At 28.9% G+C, this 21,336-nt stretch overlaps 1 protein-coding gene across 2 annotated transcripts in view; it reads left to right on the top strand.

Moving 5' to 3' along the window:
* Positions 1–21,086, top strand: part of olf186-M (Ki-ras-induced actin-interacting protein-IP3R-interacting domain olf186-M) — a 115,434-nt gene extending 94,348 nt beyond the window's left edge. For both annotated transcript variants that reach the window (XM_075369321.1, XM_075369322.1), the window contains exons 8-14: positions 4,470–4,638; positions 8,288–8,461; positions 11,426–12,164; positions 13,870–13,923; positions 17,895–17,957; positions 18,719–18,895; positions 19,105–21,086. In XM_075369321.1, the coding sequence (XP_075225436.1) occupies positions 4,470–4,638; positions 8,288–8,461; positions 11,426–12,164; positions 13,870–13,923; positions 17,895–17,957; positions 18,719–18,895; positions 19,105–19,290 (1,562 nt within the window). In that variant the 3' untranslated portion in view covers positions 19,291–21,086. The remainder of the gene's footprint in view (positions 1–4,469; positions 4,639–8,287; positions 8,462–11,425; positions 12,165–13,869; positions 13,924–17,894; positions 17,958–18,718; positions 18,896–19,104) is intronic.
* Positions 21,087–21,336: the final 250 nt, after the last annotated feature.

The raw sequence follows: 21,336 nt of genomic DNA on the forward strand, positions 1-21,336 counted from the left end.
TTTAAAAAGCTTCCTTTAACTGGAAAATCTTCAAACATTCGCTATACTCTGTCAATCTCTCACCTTTTGGTTATTAACTTTTCTCCATTTAAAACAATGGATTGCTTGCATCTGAGAGATTTGAAAATTTTGAGAAATATGAAAACTGTTCCCCACAGTCTGGAACCATTTTTAATCAAAAGTTGATGTTCTAAGCTTTCAAATGCCTCTACGGAATTTCAACAAAATGTCATCTCCTTATAAATTTTTAAGATTAAAAACGTCACTTCTTTCTATGCAATTTTTTAATATCTGAATATTCACAAAAACGTCAGGAATACATTCATCTTTAAATTGCCCAAATTTTATAAAAAAAAAAATTGGTTTAGAATCGAAAAACAATATTTTGTTTTAAAACTTGTTATAAATTAATAGGTTCCTCTGAATATTTTTGTGAAAACATTTGTCTAAAATATATTGATACATTAACTTTCGATTAAAAAAGGTTTTAGAAAGTGGGAATGAGTTCACCATTTTTATTCATTAACCGACCACCTATATAAGTTTCATTGAATCTTTAGGTTATATTAATAGAAATGTATAAAAGGTTCTCTATATATGATTTTAGAAAGTGAAGGTTTATACCATGAGACCAAAGTTATCGTTGTGTAAAGTCTGAGATGTAAATTTAAATAAATTCATTAACTTTTTACTTTCTTTTATAATAGTATACTCATATTTTATTATTTACAATAGTATAATGATAAGTTAGCTTATTAATGATTTTTAGCTTATTAAGTGTATAAATCATACTTACAAGAGCTGAACATATTTATATTTGTATTATATATATTTCACAACTAATGAATTTATAAAGGTATTAGATGTTTTGAGGGTTAACAGTATGTAAAATTATTTGATATTCCAATCATACTGTAATCTACTTAAAAACAGATTTTCAATATATTTTGATATACTTTGATTTCGTGCACTGGAATATTGCCATGAATATCACACTTCTATTAGTGCTACTGAAATATTTCTCTTTCTCAATTTATTTATTTTTTTTTTTTTTTTTTTTTTTTAGCATAAAGATATATCTTTGATTTGAATCAAAAGATTTTTTTTTCAACAGTGTTTTAATTTTGTAATTAAGGAAGCATTTATGTATGTTATCCAACCAAAAGGCATGGTGTGTCACTTTTTCAGTTTAACTTATTCTTTAGTAGTAACTTTGTTTGTGCAGATTTGTGTATATTGACATAATAAATTTAAATATTTTATTTTATTTATTGGTTACTAGCATTTTATGTTTGTTTTTTATGTATATGAATATATTTTTTTAATCATTGCTGTCTCTGTATTGATTGCTTGGTTGTTTTCTTTAGCAAGTGAATTCCTGTTTGTGTTTTTTGTGCCATTTTTAGTTGCATATTTTCATATATTATTGTCATAATCAGTGATTTAACTTAAAAAATAATTAAATTAAAATTGTCAAGTTTATAGTGTCTAATTCCAAAAACTGAAAACCAGCACTCTTATGAGAAGTTTTAAGTAATTTTTACCTATAAATTATTTTTTTTTTAAATGAACCAAATTTTTTAAATGTTTTCAGTCACTCTTCGTTTTGGATGTCTTGAAGGGGACAAGAGTAATATTTAAAAAATTTTGTTTGGTTTGTTTAAAGCATGTACTGTTTATAGTAATTTTTATTTCCATCTTTCAGAAAAATTATAAATAAGTAGATTTTAATTTTGTATACTTATTTGTTTAAACAACTTCATCGGAATTCCTGACTATATTAAAATCTTTATTTTAATTACTTTTTTGTTCACGTTAGATTATTTTAAAACCAATACTATTTTTTCTGTAATTAACATTTTTTAGAATTTGTTATTATATTCTGAGCCTAGTTATAACCTTTCTTATAACTGCATATTTAAAAAGAAAGATATTGAATTAAGTATATTTATAAAAAAATATTTCTGTTATAATCCCAAAAAAAAAAGAAGTTTGTGTTTAATAAAAACAGAATAAGAACAGTTACCACTCTGCTATGAAAGCTAGCATTTTAATTCATATTTACTTCTAACAACTTCAGTATAGTCAAATGGTATAAAAGTAAAGTAATTACTGAACTGATTGAGAGTTATATTTTAATACCTAGATCCCTATAATGCAGTAATACATCCAATTACTTTTGTATCTGATCATTGACTGGTTACAGATTGAGTAGCTTACAGATGGAAATGGAAAGTCATTTAGCCAACTGGTAATTTCAATTAATATTTTATGTACTTAAAACTTTTGAAATGATAAATTTTTTTTACCAACGTTTATGCTATCACTGTCAACACTTTTCGTTTTGAATATTTCACCTGGATTACATTTATTAATAATATTGTTATTATTGAAATATTTTTATTATGCTTTTATTTGGTTGGTATATAAATGTGCTAGTGTATATATATATATATACATATATATACATTAGTAAAACTAGTTGATTTTTCCAAATTTAGTGGATACAGAAATGGAAATTTAAAGATATCTAATGTGCTAGATCATTCATTTTTATTGTGTGTAGAATAATGAATGTAGAAATTATTTTGAAACTGTAATAAAAGTATGATAAAATATTATTTATAAATAAAAATAGTATTAAATTAAAAAGGTTAGTAAACTATTGCTTTATTAATGAATTGTAATTCATACATAAAATGATGAGTCATAGGAGTCAGGAAAAGTCAGATGTTGGTGCTATATTAATAATGTATATAGAAGTTGTTAAAAATAAAGACTAAAGGTGATCTAAGGATAAAAAAATTCATCTCGGTCACTGAATCCAGTCCAATTTGCTATATTTGATGGTTCATTTATTATAATATTGATGTTACTGAAAATAATATAATTATAGGTTTCTAAAATAATTCAAAAACACTTTTATTTAATTAAAACTTCACACTTGATTTATTGATTATTAAACAAAACCTCTAATGTTTGTGTGCATGTACATGTTTATATAAATTGATTATTGTAATACAAAGTCTGTAAATAAAGTAGTGAGACTAGTTTTTTTGGCAGCCAGAGTGACAACACTGTAAAGTTACTAGTAAACATATGGTTATATGAATAGCTGATTTATATTAGTTATTAATATTTTTAGTATATTGTTGCCACATGAAACATAAATAAACCTTTTCTGAAACGAGTTTTTGTTGTGCGTTATAAAAATGAGTGATATTAATTATGAGCAACGTTGTGCAATCGAGTTTTGTGTTAAACTTGGTGAGAATGCTACTGAAACTTTTTCTAAATTGAAAAGGGCATATGGAGATGACGCTCTGTCACAAGCTCAAGTTTTTAGGTGGTTTAAAGCATTTTCAGATGGCTGGGAATCAGTTGTGGACGATCCACACTGACGGTGGATCATAAGATGGTTAACATCAAAATTTGACAACAATGTTGAGCGAATCAGAGACTTAATACGGTATGACTGGCGATTAACTGTCAGAATGAATACAGAATAATTGAATTTGAACCATCCAATTTTGACAAACGAATTGGACATGAATAAAGTTTGTGCAAAATTGGTCCCAAAAAACCTCACTGTTGAACAGAAAAATAACAGGGTGGAAGTGTGCCGTGATCTTCTAGGGTGACTAGGGTGATCTTCTAGTAAACTGGTAATTTCAATTAATATTTTATATACTTAAAACTTCTTGAATTTCTAAAAATATTATTACTGGTGAAAAATCTTGGATATTTGAGTATAATTCGAAACAAAACACTAGAGCAAGGGGTGGCACACTTCAAACTCACCATGCCCCAAAAAAGCAAAATTGAAGAAATCAAAAATCAAAACCATGCTGATTTGTTTCTTCGATAATAATGGCATTGCCCATAAGGAGTTTTTACCTACAGGACAGACTGTAAATCAGTATGTTTACAAAGAAATTTTTGAAAGACTGTGGAAAAGAGTTGCCTGTGTAAGACCAGCCATCAAAGACAACTGGATCCTGCATCATGACAATGCAGCTTGTCACACTGTATTCTCCATTAATGAGATTTTGGCAAAGAAAAACATGCCTGTCGTTCCTCAACCACTTTATTCACCTGACTTGAGCCCCTGCAACGTTTTCCTGTTCCTGACTTTAAAAAACACCTCAAAGGACACCATTTTGAAACAGTAAAAAACATTTAAAAAAAATGTAATCAACCTCTAAAGGATATTCTGGATTCTGAGATCCAACACTGCTATGAAGAGTGGGAAAACCATTTGAAGCATTGTAGGGCTTCCCAGGGGAACTGTTTCAAAGGTGTTAAGAGTCCATGTATAATTGGATTGCAAGTAAAAAGTTTTTCTGAACCTGTCTCATTAGTTTATATACAGACTTTGTATATCTTGGTTGTGCAGTAATTAATATTTCAACATTTTATAAATGTTTGTTGCTAAAAATTAATAATTTCTATTAACATATCATTTTTAGGACCATCCCATACGATACCATCAGTGATAGTGGCCAAGATCATGGAGAAACTACGAGAACACGAACGAGAGAGCTCGGTCGCTTCTCCACCACGTCATCACTCCGAACACCACTCCACTGACGGTAACAAATTCTCCCGAGTGGCACACAATGTACTTACAAAAATCAGGTATTTTCTACTAAAATCAATTAATACTTTATTTATTAATCTTCTTTTTCTTTTTTATTCACATGACAGTCAAATAGATTGTTTTATATAAAAATCATAGCTTTCTATTTATTTTGTTCTTCATTTTTCCCTTTCCACTGTCTGTCTACTATCTTGCTCTTAGTGTCTTCAGTTTGGTGTTTTCATGTTTTTCTAGGATTCCACAATGGTTTTCTGTGAGTTTTCAATTTGAAAACTTTTTTAAATTATATTTGCTTGCATCTTTTTAATATGCTGCAGTTTCTATTAACATAAGTATTTTTTCTGATTTCTTCATAGTAGCAGGTTTTGTTTACTAACTGTGGACATAATTATAAGTTAGTTGCATTATATATTATTTCAAAGTTAATTTCTTGGTTATATAATAATATTGTAAATATAATATGTAGCCTGTCAGAGATTGCAAAGTAAAAGATGAGTAATGAAAACATTTGGAAACTAAAGTTTTGCCTTTACAATTAAATTAAAGCGTAACAACAAAATATTAAAAATTTAAGATAAACATTTTATAGAGCATGTTGATTATCTGAAATTTCAAAATCTTTGGTTATGTAAAAATTAAACTTTGATATACAAGAGAAGAGTTTTATGGTGACATATTAGTTGGATCAATACTAAGTTTGCCGCACTTTTAACCCTTTATGCTAAACTTCTATTTTACTTTTCACTTGAATTTCCTTGTTTTACATTTTTATGGAATATTTCATCTCATTTTTCATTTTCTTTTGTTAGATTTATTATTATTTAATTTAAAAATTTCTCGTCAAGTAGTTTAAACAAATTATCCAATTATTTACTTCACGTTTCACTGCATCATTTTCAAACTTCTGTGTTGCTGGCCTTTGTTAAAATGGAGAAAACATTAATAACCATAGGTTGTTTTTTTTGTTTCCTTCAAAAGGTGCAAGATCAAAAGTGTATGGTGAATGTTGGAAGATTTCCCAGCGTAGTGCTTTAATTCTTAACTGTTTTTGTTTTTTGCGATTTGTGAGTGTTGTGCTGAAATAAAATTCCATCACTTCTTTGACTGCATCCCAGCTTCCTATGACTTTGGCATTAGCAATACTTTCATGAACTTTCATAAAAGCAATATTTCTGTGTTGCTTCAAAAAATAGTGACTTAAGCTTTGTGCCTGAATGTTTTGTTTAAACTCAGATCTCTGAGGTAATGAATCCTGCCACTGTATCAGCTGTTTTCTTTCCTTCAAAATTATTGTGCGATATCCAAGTCTTACTTCCAGTCACAGTGTGATTAAGGGGTTGTTTTTCTTTGTCATTTTAATGAACTACATAAATATTAGAGCTGCACCAAGGTGTTTTTCTTTTCCTAATGTCTGTCCATCTGTCAACATTCTTGCTATCTACCTAATGCACAGCATTTTGTTACTCAGATTTTTCCACTAAAATTTTGTAAATACTTCAGTACAAGACGTTTGGAAATTTGATAATTGTGAAACTATAAATAATCAGTTTTTGTGAATTTTTTCCAACAAATTTGTGATCACAGATTAATAACTCTAGATTCATTGTGAATATTTGTCCTACCTTTTTGAAACAAATGTCACCATTTTCAGACTTTCACATAATATTTGGCACATCAACATCAAAAACTTTTTTTCTGGATTTCAGCAGCAGATTTGTTTTTACCATTTAGAGACAACTTGCTGCTTGAACCTCATACTGCACAGGAATATTTATTTTATTAATCAGTTCAGTTAGGTTATCCACAACAGATACACTAATTGCAGGTGTATTAATCTTTATTATAAATTTAATAAAGTAACAACTAATTTATCATAACATAAGAGATGTTCTTCAGACCTTTTAGCAATAGAAGTAAGCTGATGTTGATTTTTTGACAGTTGCATTTTGAATTACATTACGTATATTTGTCAATAAATTTACAGCTTCTCCATTTCAATTTTTTATTCTATTGACTTTTCATTATTTATGTTCCTTTAAGTAAGTAAAAAGTAATGTTTCCTTTATTTAAGTAAGTTTATTTTGCCAACTTTTGAAAATGGTAATACATTGACTGTTATGTTGCATCTAAAAATAACATGTATGAACGTGCATGTATAAATAACTTGGCCTTTACCATAATTTCTCTTTATATAATTACGTTTTAAATTTTTTGTACCATAATTTTTAACTTTTTTCTTGGTTTTGTGAAGTATGAGGTGTGGCTATTAAATAACAAGACTAATGCTATAAAATATTTTATTTTAAATTTATATGTATTTAGTTATTATCCCCTTCAATATATACACCCTTTCTCTATCCCAACAACGTTCCATGTGAATTTTCCAATGTTCAAAACAGTGCAGGAAGTCTTCTTCGGTAAGCTCTGTCATGATGTGTGCCGCCTTTTCTTTCTCAGCTTCAACAGTCTGAAATCTTGTTCCTTTTAATGTAGATTTGACCTTGGGGAACAGAAGAAGTCACATGATGCCGGTCAGGTGAATAAGGTGGATGGTCTAACACTGGGATGTTATACTTGGCTAGAAACGTCTTGACAGACAATGCAATATGAGCCATTGTATTGTCCTGATGAAGAACGCATGACTTGTTCTTCCACAATTCAGGTAGTTTTTTCTTATTTTTTCACAGAGTTGAGCAAGAACCTCAAGGTAGTAATGTTGATTAATAGCTTGACCTTCAGGAGCCTAGTGAAGGTATACAATTCCATGAATATAAAAAAAAAAACAATCATCGCATTGAATTTTGATTTGCTTATTCGAGCTCTTTTAGCTGTAAATGACGTTGAGGCCTTCCAATGCATGGATTGACACATTGTTTTTGGATTATAAGTGAAAATCCAAGATTCATCACATGTTATCACTCTTTCCAAGAAGTTTGGGTCATTTTCAGTGGGATTCAAAGTGTCAGAACAAACATTTTCCACGAGCTTCTTTTTGTTCGATTGTGAGAATTTTAGGCACCATTTTTGCGCAGATGTTTTGCATGTTAAAATTGTTATGTAAAATTTGCTTTGCGTATTCTTTGTCGATTCCTACAGTTTCAGCAGCCGCATGAGTAGTTAACCGAAGGTCAGTTCGGATCAAATTACCATTTTTTTTCAATATTTTTATGTGTTTTTGACATGGAAGGACAACCTGGGCGAACATCATCTTCAGTGCCTTTTCGGCCGTCATGGAAACACTTAAACCACTCAAAAACCCGTGCACGTGATAAACACATTCATTGCTATCTACTTTTTTTTAAAATAAAAGATAAGTTTCAGTAGCGGTTTTTTCAAGTTTCATATGAAATTTTATGACAATTCTTTGCTTTAATGAAATGCTTATCATTTTTTTGGCAAAACAAAAAACATATATTATCCAAACGAAGGCCATGGCCAGACTAATATGTCTACAGAAACTGGAACAGTAACAATCGAAAGAGAAGGCTTCACGGTACACAGCTGTCAGTCATACAAAATTGGCGTATGTGCAGTTCTTCTGAAGCAGCATTAGTCTCATTATCTAATAGCCACACACCTCATACATTGTAATTTTTTTTAGATTTAGTGAATAAGTATTTATTAAAGGTTCAACAATCGATCTGTTTATATTTTTGTGACTTATTAATGATAACTCTCTTTTTATAGGTGTGTTCCGGGAAGTGTATTGACACCAGACAATCGGAAGTGGTTGGACAGTCAAGGAGACAAATCACCCGAGCTAGCAAGGAGACGTCTTATAATTGGCCAACAGTCATTCACATTCAGCAGGGATGGTGATCTTATTGAGTCACCCCCATCTAGTCTTACTGACAGTGACCGGTTAGTTTCATTTTCATATAAAAAATGAAACTGTGGTATTTTATTCATATATCTTGAAAGAGATGATCTGAACTTTTAATTAGCTGTTAAGTCCCTTATACTACTTTTGTGGATTAATTTTTTTAGTTACTATTGTCTGGCAACTGTTTGATGGTATCATTAAATGGTTCTATTATGTATTTTTCTTTTAAGCAATTTTTTCCAAATTATTTATTTTTCATTTTTAAATATAATTAGAAAACAAAAGTAGTCATTATTAATGATTAGTTTCATTTAGTTTGCATTTTGTAGATTTTATAAATATCTTACCTTTTTAACAGCTATCCTGGATCGTAGTAACTATGTATATTGTGGTAACTATGTTATCCTGATTATTGTTATTCTTATATAAGTATATTTACAATAATCAAAAATTTATTTGAAAAAAAATGAGGACCAAAAATGAAGAGCGTGTTTTTATGTATATTTTAGTATTATGATCTAGAATGAGCTTTTGTATATTTTAGTCAAGATGACATGACTGCTGAAAAGATTGCCACCACCTAATTGTTAGTCTAAAATATAAATGTGTAAAAGTAATGCACATTTAGAAAAATATAGTGTCGGGTAAGATCTCAAATGTCATTTTTTATGACCTGAAAGCTTGACACAATACAAGGAAAATTTCTGGTAATAGAGTCTGAAGCGAGTAAAAAATACTAATGACCTAAGTTGCATTTAGGATCTTGTTAACATAAATCAGCAAAGATTAACAATGCTGGGTGCAGTTTTATGGCATCATTGGTATTTGGTATTTGTTACTAATGATCACAGCTATCTAAAATTTAGATTTATAAATCACTAATTCTTCAGAGCAGCAGAAATAATTCTACAGTAATGACTTTATATATATTAATAATGCCATAAAGTCTACTCATCGTAATCCTTCAGTTTTGTTTGTTGCTCTGTTCGTGTGTTGTGTAGTTAGAGAGATGTAAATCCAATTCCTAAATGTCTTATAGATGTGTGATCATAACCAGTCTCTTTCTCTTGTCTTACTCTCAGAGGTTCATTACTGTTCTATTCTGATTATGGGCAACTTTAGCTTCTTCTAACATTGCTTAGTCTGGTTTCTATTATTAGTTTACTTTCTGCTGAAAATTAACACTGTTAATTGTGCATGTACGAGGTGCTATCCAAAAGTTCGGGGAATTTTACCATAAAAATAAAATAGCTTACCATAACTTATAATTTCCACTGTCTCCTTCAAATTAATCCCCTTGGGCATTGGTACACTGATCCCAGCGTTTTTCCCATGATTCCAAGCATCCTTGGAAGTCTGCAGGTGTAAGTGTTCAAAGCACGTTCTGCGTTTCTTCCTGAATGTCTTAAAACGACGGCCTTTCAATTGAAATTTTATTTTCGGAAAGAGAAAAAATCGCACGAGGCAAGGTCAGGCGAATAGGGTGGGTGGGGAATCACTACCGTCTTTTTGGAAGCCAAGAAATTCCAAATGACTAGCGATGTGTGCGCGGGCGCATTGTCATGGTACAGAACCCAGCTGTTGTTACCCCACAGATCTGAACGTTTGCGCGTAATGCTTTCACGTAACCGCTTCAAACCTTCACAATAGAACATCCCTTTGACAGTTTGACCAAGAGGAACAAATTCCTTATGGATAATGCCTTTGATGTCATCATGGACTTCACGTTGCTGCGAACTTGGCATGCTTTTTTTGGCCGCGGTGAACTTAGCGACTTACACTGCGACTATTGCTGCTTAGTTTCAGGGTCATACCCGTACCCCCATGTCTCATCACCGATTATGATGTTGGAGATGAAGTTAGGGTCATCTCTTGCTGAATTTTTCAATTCACTTCAGACAGCTACGCGATTTTGTTTCTGGTCGCTGTTCAACAGTCCCGGTATGAATTTTGCAGCAATACGTCTCATGTTCAAATTGTCTGACAAGATGCGTTGCACAGACCCATATGACATTTGTACGACTGCACAAACATCATGGATTGTTTGTCTACGATCTGCAACAATAGTCTCTCGTACTTTCGCTATGTTTTCCGGTGTTGCGCTTGTTGATGGTCTTCCTGAACGCTCATCGTCATCGACTGTCGTTCGTCCAACTTTAAATCGTTTGTACCACAAAAAAGTTTTACTCATAGCATTGTCACCAAATGCTTCCACAAGCATACGATGGGTTTCTGCACCAGATTTTTTAAGCATGAAGCAAAATTTGATGCAGGTTCTTTGCTCTTTAAAATCTGCCATTTAGAACTTCGCCGAAGCAGTAAAACACAATGTTACACAACCGCACAAAAGTCAACAATGCAGCCTCTCACCGTCACAGCTGTTGGAACACTGATTTACAAAGATTACTGTTAGCCACATCTAGTGGCAGCAGGTCGTACCAGCAATGGTTTGCTGGTTTGCTGAAATTCAAATTCCCTGAATTTTTGGGTAGCACCTCGTATGTATCAGTTACATATTTTTTTTTTTTTTTTAAGTAGTAATGTGGGATCATTACTTTTAATAAAATTTTCATGTCGGTAATCTTGTTTACTTGCTTAATTTTCTTCTAGATTACTCATTTCTGCTTCTCATGCCCTTTTCTCTGACTAATTTATTTTTTTCACATTTTGTATGATAAGGTGATTTATAATTTATTTTTGTTATTAAATAATTTTTACTGTAATATTAATTTGGAATGATTATCTAGTTTTTTTTTTTACTTATTGTAGATTGTCTTCTTACTTATCGGATGTCACACCTTGAGATCCTTGTCACATCTTGAGATTTCTGTATATTTTAAAACTGTCAGGTTACACAAGGGGCAGTTTATTATCTTAAACAAGCATAATCATTTTTATTTTCCCTTTTTTTGAGGTTTATGTAAGTATGTTACAATAAAATATTTACCATGTATAATAAAATATTTAACATCAATTTATTTTTTTCTATTAAATTGTTGCAGATGGACAAGCAGTACTGGTACTGCAGGTCTTAATAAACCATCAAATGAACCACCTAGTAAAGAAGCAAAGATATCATTTCCTTCAATTGAAGAAACTGATAAATCTCCTTCAATTGAAGAAGCTGATTGTGTTCCAATTGATAGTCCAGTTTTTAAGATTGATAATGAAAATTCAAAAACAAATAGCGGAAGTAAACATTTATTTGCAAATGTAATTAGTACATTATTAGTTGATAAAAGTAACGATACAAAACTATCTGCTGCATCATCTTTTGAAACCTCTGAAGACAATGATAAACAGTGGACTGTTTCGATTGGTGACAGTGGTCTTCCTTCTTCAGGTAGATCTTCGCGAGGTATTGATGATCTTGAATCACCGAATGTTGTACAGCATGATGATGGTGATTTAATCCAATCTGAAGATATAGAAAGCGACAACGAATCTAAGGCAAATAATAAAATTTCATCTTGTAACAATAATAATAATAATGATAATGATAGTAGTAATAATATTACAGATCAAAGAAAATGGTCATGTGGAAGTCCTTGTTCTTCTAAAAGAGGAAGTATTAAAAGTAATGTCACTGATGATCTACAGTCTATACCTCCTGTTGAAATAATTGAATCATTAGATAAAGTTATTGAATCAATTGAAAGAATTATAGAACCGTTAGAAGCTAGCTGTAAATCAACTGCTCAACTGTCTACTACATCGGAATCAAATTCTGATTATGATAAGGTAATTTAATCTAATTTTTTGAGAAATGAAAATTGTTTTTTTTTTTTTTTTTTTTTTTTTATATAAATTAATTAAGGAAGTAGCTTGTTAAATATTATTATTAGCCTTTCTGAACTTCCTTTGATCATGTGCTTTTAACAGTTTCACTGCCATGAGATAATTTTAATTTTTGTTTCACTTATTTTCTAGTACTGCTGTGAGACAATTTTATCTCTCAGTGGCATGATACTATAGTAATTTTTTATACTTCATTGCAATAAAATTTTTAGATTCCGGTCATATGCTTAGTCTCTGTGTGTATGTAATTGTAATTCTGGAATTATTGAAAAAGGAGTAAATTCTTTGCATTGACAAGAAACTGTTTTAAATAAAATCCTTTGCATTGACCATAAAGGTTATTAGTTTATCTTTAAAGTAATGAAGTACATTCATACATATAAAGAGTAGCACATAAAATAATATAAGAAGTCATGATTAAAATAATATAAGTAGTAACAAGCTAGCCAGTTGGTGTAATGGTTAGCATGCTATGCTGGCTTTTGGGTCAGCTGCTTATTATTTTGATTCTTATCTAGGATCTGACATTTTTATCTGTAATTTCTTATATCTCATTTCTTAATTAAATTGTAATTTTTAAAGTATATCCAAGATTGTTATTTGTGAAAAAAAGTGTTATGATGTACTAATGTCTTGTTTTTTGTTGTTTTTTTTTTAATTATTATATCAGACAAATAAATCGCTTTTATATTAAAACTATATTAGAAATAAACAATTTAAAAAAAAAAAGTTTTGCTATTTTTTTATTATGAATGTCCCAATTTTTTTCAACTATTTCATAACCTCATGTTCATCAAAAATATTTATTTAAAATAAAACATAACTAAAAACCCCAAAAATTATTAATATGGTAATGGTGGAATGTTATGACAGTTAAATTGTTAATATCTTATTTTACTTCTTTCAGCGTCCATCTAATACACAGTCCATTTTTAAATAAGTTAAACAGAAGTTTAATGCTGTACGTCCTAAATTGAATTTCTACAATAACTATGTGCAGTGATCAGTAAGAGTTGCACTTAATTTTGTTTAACTTCAGTGATGTGCGTAAATTTAATTAATGTGGGATAGAGTTTTGTTAATTTTTACTTATCCCCATCATTTTATTTTGAAACCTTTTGGTACTTCCTGAGAAATTTCTGAGTTTATGGAAACATATGTTATAATTGATTTAGCACTTATAACAAATATAACCTAAGAACACATCAAAGTAATAAACTTTATATAAACTTACTAATTTGTATAAAAAGTTTCTCAAATTCATGGATTTGTCAGTTATAAAATACTGTATTAGGTAATGCACTTTACCATTGTTACACATAACACATTGATAGTTTATATTAAAGGTATTCTATTTTGTTGTGTTCAAAGGTGATTTTTGTTAATGATTATTAGTTCCAACTGAGTAGACAACATGTTAAATAAAAATTTATTCATATTCTATATAAAAACGTAAAAACATTTTTATATGTTCTACGTAAAAACATTTTATGATGTGTGATTAATTTATATGACTTTTACTATGTTGTGTTGATTTTATATTATTATTTTTGAAAATTCTGTTTTTAGTCATTTTATTAAAACTAGCTATACCATGAATACTTTGTTCCAAGAATTGTTATTTATTTAAATATATTTTTAATTACAGGAAAGGATTAAAAAACATTATCAGGATCTTTGTTTGTTAATTAAACAGCTAAGTGTAAGTATAATCTTAAGTTTTAATATTTCACATTTGGTTTTCCAATTCTTTGCCTATTCCGTTTCCCAGGTTTTCCTGTGTTGACTCCGTTAATTTTAATCAACACATACCTCTCTAAAGACTGGTTTACACATTTTTTATTTATTTTATTTATAAATAAAAAGAGTATTTATTAATAACAAGCTGGTTAAGAAGAAGCCTGAAGTAACACAGTTACTTACTAAAAATAAAATATAATTTTATAAATTTTAAATTGTATGTTTAAATTGTTTTTACATTTTTAAGTGGCACTAACTGTTGTTACCGGCTTAGAATTAATCCCTGTTAAATAATTTGAAACTAGTTTATTATTAAATTTTGATTTATCATTTAACATTTTATCCCTACTTCACAGTAACAACTCACTATAAAATGTTCCAGTGAAAATCATCATATTTGTGGAATCACCATATTGTACAGATTACACGTACACATAACACATCTATTGCCCGAGTCATTTCCTTGCTTGCAAACAGACACTTTTGTTCTTAATTGTTTTTATAAAATGTACTACTAGTGCTTGTTAGAAATATATCATCTTACAGATATATTTTTCCCTTTGTAATAGATTGCCATTATTTCATGGTATGTACTAATAACAAATATTAATTGAATGAAATTTAAGAAAAAATGTGTTTTACATAATTGAAGAATATCCAAAACCTTAAATTTATTGATATTAAATCTAATGTCTTTGCATGGCTTTGTAAATTTATACAGTTATACATTTCTATTGTTTGTGCTTAGATGTGGTAGTGCTGAAGTGTTACCTATTGTTAGCGCTTGTCAGTTTTATATTGTTAATACGTTGTTGCTCATTGACCCAAGAGAATACTTGTACAATAAAATATGCATTTAAAATTGTAAGTGGTTATTAAATACTCCTTATGAGGGGATGCTGAAAAGTTCTTACTATGTACAAGGACAAAATGACTCGCAGCCAGGTTTCAGTTTAAAGGTATTTAATCATATCTGATCTGAAGTGTGTTTCACACTTACCACATGTGGTGTCCTGTCTGATTCTTTTATTCTGTTGGTACTATCTCCTCCAAAACATTAAAAAATCCCCTCCCACTCAAACTCTCATTAAGGTGTTAATAAATAAAGATGTTTTTTCGCCAGACCATTTCTTTCGCCCTTTCCTTTAGATTACTAAGGTTCTAGATTATTTGTTTTTCATTTTCATGAATCGTGTTTCATGTCTGGTTGTCTTTATTATTTGATTATAATATCTAACCATACATTAGCAAAGTAGTATATTAAAAAAAAATATGTTAAGCTCAAGTCATAAAGGCTCTTTTTATTTTTTAAGCCCTTGTTACTGCTCTTCCTTGAGAAAATTCTTTTAAATTTTGTTGTTTCTCTCATTCCTGTTTCATTGTGTGTATGGCTGGAAATTAATAATTTCCTACCATTAAAGTAAGATTGTTGGAGTTGATCTGATGCATCTATGTCAATGAAATGCATACGTAGACTAATTCAACACCCCATTGCTAAGTGTATGTTATTCTGTTGCTAGTATCAAATGTAATAAAAAATTTGGATTTTTTTTTATTTTTGGATTATAATTTCCAAACAAAGCCAAGTATTTAATTTTTAGATTTTTTATAAAGAAACTGAAACCTGAATTTTGAATTTATATTTTTGAAATATATTCATGTTATCATGTTATGAAATTACAGAGAATGTAATTAAGTATTTTGTATACACCACAGTTACTGTCTCATGATCACTGACATTTTGCTTTAAGTTCCCACTATTTTAGGATGATTAGGACTAGCTTTATCTAATAGACACATCAGCCATTAGACTTATGCGGATACCACACTGGAAGAAGATTCTGTAACTTGGTCCACAGCCAACTCTTTATCAGATAACACCAAGATGCAGCACTGGCTCTTACAAGATCCTTGCATCCTTAGTATGGAGGATCTAGCAAGGTCAAATTTACAGCCGAAGAAGGAATAATGAAGTGATCAAATAAAAGGAAGCGGGATGGTTTATGAGGAATTTACTTGTCCTTAATTACCCTACCCTTAAGGATGCCCTTAATTACCCTACCCAAATATGTTCTGAATTTTTACTGCATTTATCATGCATGGACTAATACTCCATCCCATTCATGAACCTAATGTTCCAAAGTATGTTTTAATATGGGGTTTAATATTTTCTGAACCGTAATACATTGTTTAGCACTCTGTGGCAATTTTAATGAGTTGGAATTATTTTTTTATAATTGTTTGATTTTTTAATTTTTTTCAATGCCCTATATTAATGAGACTGATCATTACTTTTATGTAGATTTATCTGTACGGAGCTTTTTTATAATTTGATGGTTTTTATTAACTATTTAAGAACATTATTTTTTTAGACTACTACTATCCAAATCATGGAGCAAAGGTCTGAAATTATTGTCATTGATCTAACAGAACAACTGATAAAACTGTTTGGTATTAATATTTATTGATAATTTATTAAGGACATAAAGCTTCTTTAGTTATGTAGGATTTTTCCTTTTATTAATGTTATTAATAATTTTTTTTAGAACTGAAAGTTTAGTTATTAAATAGTCAGTTATCGGTATACTAATACTCTGATTTGGAACATCTATTTTTCAAAATTTGGAATTAACAAATCTGTAAATTGACATAACAGGAAATCTAAAATCAGTAGACATATTACAATTATACGGCAGGCAGGTATTCCTTGTACAAGTTAAACTGGCATATTAATGTACTTGGCTCTTTACCCCTCACCTTGCAAGGACATTCACAACTGCATGATGATCTAATCTATACATCATCAATAATTTCCCTTTATTCGTGTTGTTATGAATAATGACTTCTTTACTTTAAACCTGCGTACTTGTTTGGGTAGATCCATGCCATTTCAGTTTGTACAATCTATACAAAGTAATACATCAGGTAAACTATTAAGGATGTCACTAAGGATTCGGCCACTGATATTAGAAAAGGATGCATTCATCTTACTCTTTTGGAAGTTTTCAGATAATACAGCTTACACCTTGTGTTATTAACTTAATTTAATTAATTTCTTCATTAGCCTTAAATTAGACTTTTACTTATTTAAGAATGTTTTATCAATAGAGAAATAATGAAATCAATCTTTACTCATGAGTAACTTAATTAAAAAAATAAATAAATAATGTAAAATTCTATAAAAATACTAGCATATAATTTGGTAAAAGTATAGAAATGTAATTCTACAATGAAATCTATAGTTTGTTTGTTTAAATGAAAACAAAACCGTTTAACAATAGAATGGAAGAAGTTAAAACATTAAAGAAAGAGATGTGTTAACTAACTGTATGATAATGTCATGTTGCTCAGTTACATTATATTTCCCAGTTCAAATGTTAAAATTTAGCCCTAAACAGATTTAATGTAAAAATTTAATTTTGAAAATGTTAGGTAAAATAATAAAGTGAAAAATATTAGAAGTGTTCTAATATGCACGAGGGTGAATCAAATATACCTAATTTTTTTTAAATTAATTTATTGATTAATAAAATACATAATTCATACCTTGATCATTTTTCTATAGTCTCCTGCACTATCTCTACTCACTTTTGCCAGAGAAACAGAGAAACTAACCAAGCGAGTCCCAATCTCTAGCACATTGCCATCCAGCTCAGAACTGCTTTCTGCATAAAATAGCAAAATTACCGTTTAAATTTGATTCACCTTCATAATAGATTCTCCGATAAATGTATTGCTGCTTCATCTGTCATATTCATGTATGCCTTGTATTTAAAGGGTTAGATTATTTTTTTCACTTAGCAGTAATTTGTTTTAACTGAAAAGAATTAAAGAAAATTATTTGTGAGTTGTGCGATTAATATCTGGAGATTTTTAAAACTTTAAATTGTGTTCATTCTTAAGTGTATTACATTAATTAATTTTTATTTTTAGCATATCAATATTCATATGGATTGTGGAACAGAAGCACAGTTTCTTGCTCTAACTCCCAATGAGGTATGTATTTAATTTTTTAAAGAATTTTAAATATTTTCTGAATCATGTTTTTAATTTTTTTAATGTAATTATTTTACTTATTACAACTGCAATCTTATTTCCCAACTACAGCCACTTTTTTATGTTAGACGAGAGACGATTTGTTGTAGAATGTTAAAAGAGGCCAAATCTGATTTTATCCCATACCTTTGCATATGAAAGGCAAAACCTTCTTCCACAGAGATCAGTTGTGCTTGACACATTCCAGTGTTATAATTTTCTACCATTTTGTGGGCAGATAGCTCTGACATTAATACCTCAGTGTCTGACCTATTAGTCTGATACTATAACAGTATCTGTAATTAAAATATTTGTATTTTTACATTCAGCATTACATTTTTCTATATTGGGAGAAACTTACTTATTCATAATATTTTTTTTTTTAATTGTCTATTATTTGTAAAGAAATTAATTAATTTGATTTTCTTCAGATTAAACTTCCATTAACAATGTTTATCTCCTTTATTTCTGGAATACTAAATTTTGTTTGTTAATAGAATTATTTTATTTTATCTGAAGTTATGTAAATGATTTAATATCACTTATGTTACATAATGATTTTAATGGGAATTTTTAAGAACTTAGCTTACATAACATCAGATTTCTGTCTGTTTTTCAACTATTACGTTTTATTTTATTTGAACATATTTTTAGAGGCTTCACTTTATATAAAGAGTTTATAAATATAATCATAGATGATTAATCTATTTATTTATTTTTAGAGATCTGCGCTTCAGTGTAGAATTGTAAGGCATGCTTTAGGGGCGTACCATTCACAACTAACTAGTGATGATATGCATATGGAATTAAAAACATGCCTTGGTATAGAAGTTCAAAAATTAGCTGATCTTCTTGATACGACTTCAGATGGAGATAAACTTGCTACAATTGTTACTCAGGTAATTTGTATGTTTTTTCTTTAACGTTTTCACCAAATTTTTTATATTTCTGTTGGGAATATCAAAATTGATTCAAATGTTACATTCTGCCCTTCCTAGCATAGCATAACATTCATCATAATGTCTCTAATGATTTAATGATTCATATGTCTCCAATATTGTTTATTTACTGTTTTGTAACAACTTACAGATGATATTTTCTTTTATAGATGACGTCATTGCTTGAACATCAAGCAGACTTAGGGCAGCAATTGAAAGAACTTTCATTAAGTGAAGAACCATTAGCGTGCCATGAACTTTGTGAAGTTGTTATGCGTCGTATAAGAGGACTTGAAATGCTTGTGCGTAGAAATGCTCGGGAATTAGCAGAAATGAGAAAAAGGACGGCACAATGATTTTTAAATGTTATTTTATTAAATTTTTTTTTTTTTTTAATAATTTTACTCAGTGATATTTTTTATAAATCAGTTAAAATGCTTAATTTTTAAATAGTTTTTGTTATTTTCTCTTTTTTCTTTCTAATTCTGTGTTCTATACATTCTTTTAACATTATATAACAGTTATTAATAATTCAGGTTGTGGAGAATTAAAGACTGGCTCATGATTCTATATAGCTTTAACTTGAAAAATAAACATTTGATTATCAATGGTAGAGATCATTCAACAAGTAAATGTGTGCCTTCCTGTAAATTAGGGAAGCAAAACTGTGATTTATTTTAGTGTAAGGTGAATTCATCTATTTGATGTAAAATTTCTAGTTCTTAATCCGTAATAATTATTGATGAACTTAGAATTATTTTATAAGTTACACATAGAAAGTTTTTTAAAATCTGTGATTATTTATTTGTTTTTTTGTCTGTTGAAATGATACAGAATTTTACTTTTCATTTGTTACATGTTCTAAAAGTAAATCTTTTATGGAATTCTTATTTATAATTAAATTTTTTTTAAGAATTTTAATATTAAATTGATATAAAGTGTTTTATTTTTAAGTTAAAATTTGTATATTTTCAACTATAATTCTCTAGAAATAATTTTATTAATAATATGAACCAAGATTTTGTTTATTTTTTTAACAACATTCTGAGTCTATCGGGTTATTTCCTGGAATAATAGGTATACAAATGAGGTTTTAAAAAAATTTTATACCAAGGGAAGTGTCATTATAATGTTTGTCGGTTTGAAGAAATATATACCAGTACTTTATTAAACTGAAGACTTACCAGAAGCAAACTTATTGTCTTTTGTATAGATTGCAGTATTAAAAATTTGGTGTTGTGTATCACTAACAATAAAATAATCTATGTACTGAGAGAATTTTAGCCTTACAAGATAGGTGCAGTCATGTAAAAAATTAAGTTCTGCTACATGTGGCTTAGTATATAACACACTATTCAAAGTACTATGAGGATTAACATTTTCTCCCATGTTTTTCTGTTGTTTTTAATCGTGCTCTACAAATTTTTTAAATAAAATATTATTTTCTTTAAATTCTTTTTTTTAGTTGTCATTTTACTCAGTTTTGTTTATTTTAACCCTACACCCTTGATTTCTAAATGTTAAAAACTGAGAAAGTTTTATAAAGATTCTTCAGAAGTAAGGAGTGAAGATTGAAGGTTTTTTGTAGATATTGTTTGGTATGTGTAGTCACAATTATTCAAAAATTTAAAACTTGATTCGTATTTAACCATAGTTAAAAAAAGTTATTTTAGATGTATTATTTTTTTATATGAATCAATGCAGCAGTATCGGATCCATTGAAATCATTAACTTTGAATGTACAGTGATAAAAAATTTTGGTGTAAGAAATGATCTACAAACACATGCATAATTTTACCCAACCTTGCTTTCAACTTTTAGTACTATTTATTCATCGAAACTTGTATTTATGTGCATTTATGAACTTTTAAAGAACACACTAGCATTTATATAATTTTAAATACATTTAAGGGACCTGTTATTTAGTACATGTGAAGAAATTTGTGGATTTACATGGAAGTCAGAAAAATTGGGTTTTTCTAACCTTTCTCATTGCAGTGCTAAATACAGAATTCACTATTTCATGTTCATTATTAATATGTTTTTGTTGAACTGTCATTGTAATTTAATGATATTATTTTTAGAACATAATAAAATGTAAAAATTATTATTTGTAATTTTATTGTTTTTCATCATTCCATGTATTTATTATTGTTTTATTTTATAATTTTATCAATTATTCTAAATTTATTTAATGTTTGAGTAGAAGTATTTTTACTATGTACTTATTTGAATTATAATTTAAAAATCAAGTTATATAATTTCTAAATTTTAGTTTATTTTAATGTTCATATCACATTATAGTTACTGATATATTAGTTGAAAGAGTATTTTTTCACATAACATAAGAATAAAAACATAATTAAAATAAGAATAGAATATTTTTAAATTAACTTTGCTTA

The sequence above is a fragment of the Lycorma delicatula genome, chromosome 6 (genome assembly GCF_047948215.1).
Source record: "Lycorma delicatula isolate Av1 chromosome 6, ASM4794821v1, whole genome shotgun sequence".
NCBI classification, from domain to species: Eukaryota; Metazoa; Arthropoda; class Insecta; order Hemiptera; family Fulgoridae; genus Lycorma; species Lycorma delicatula.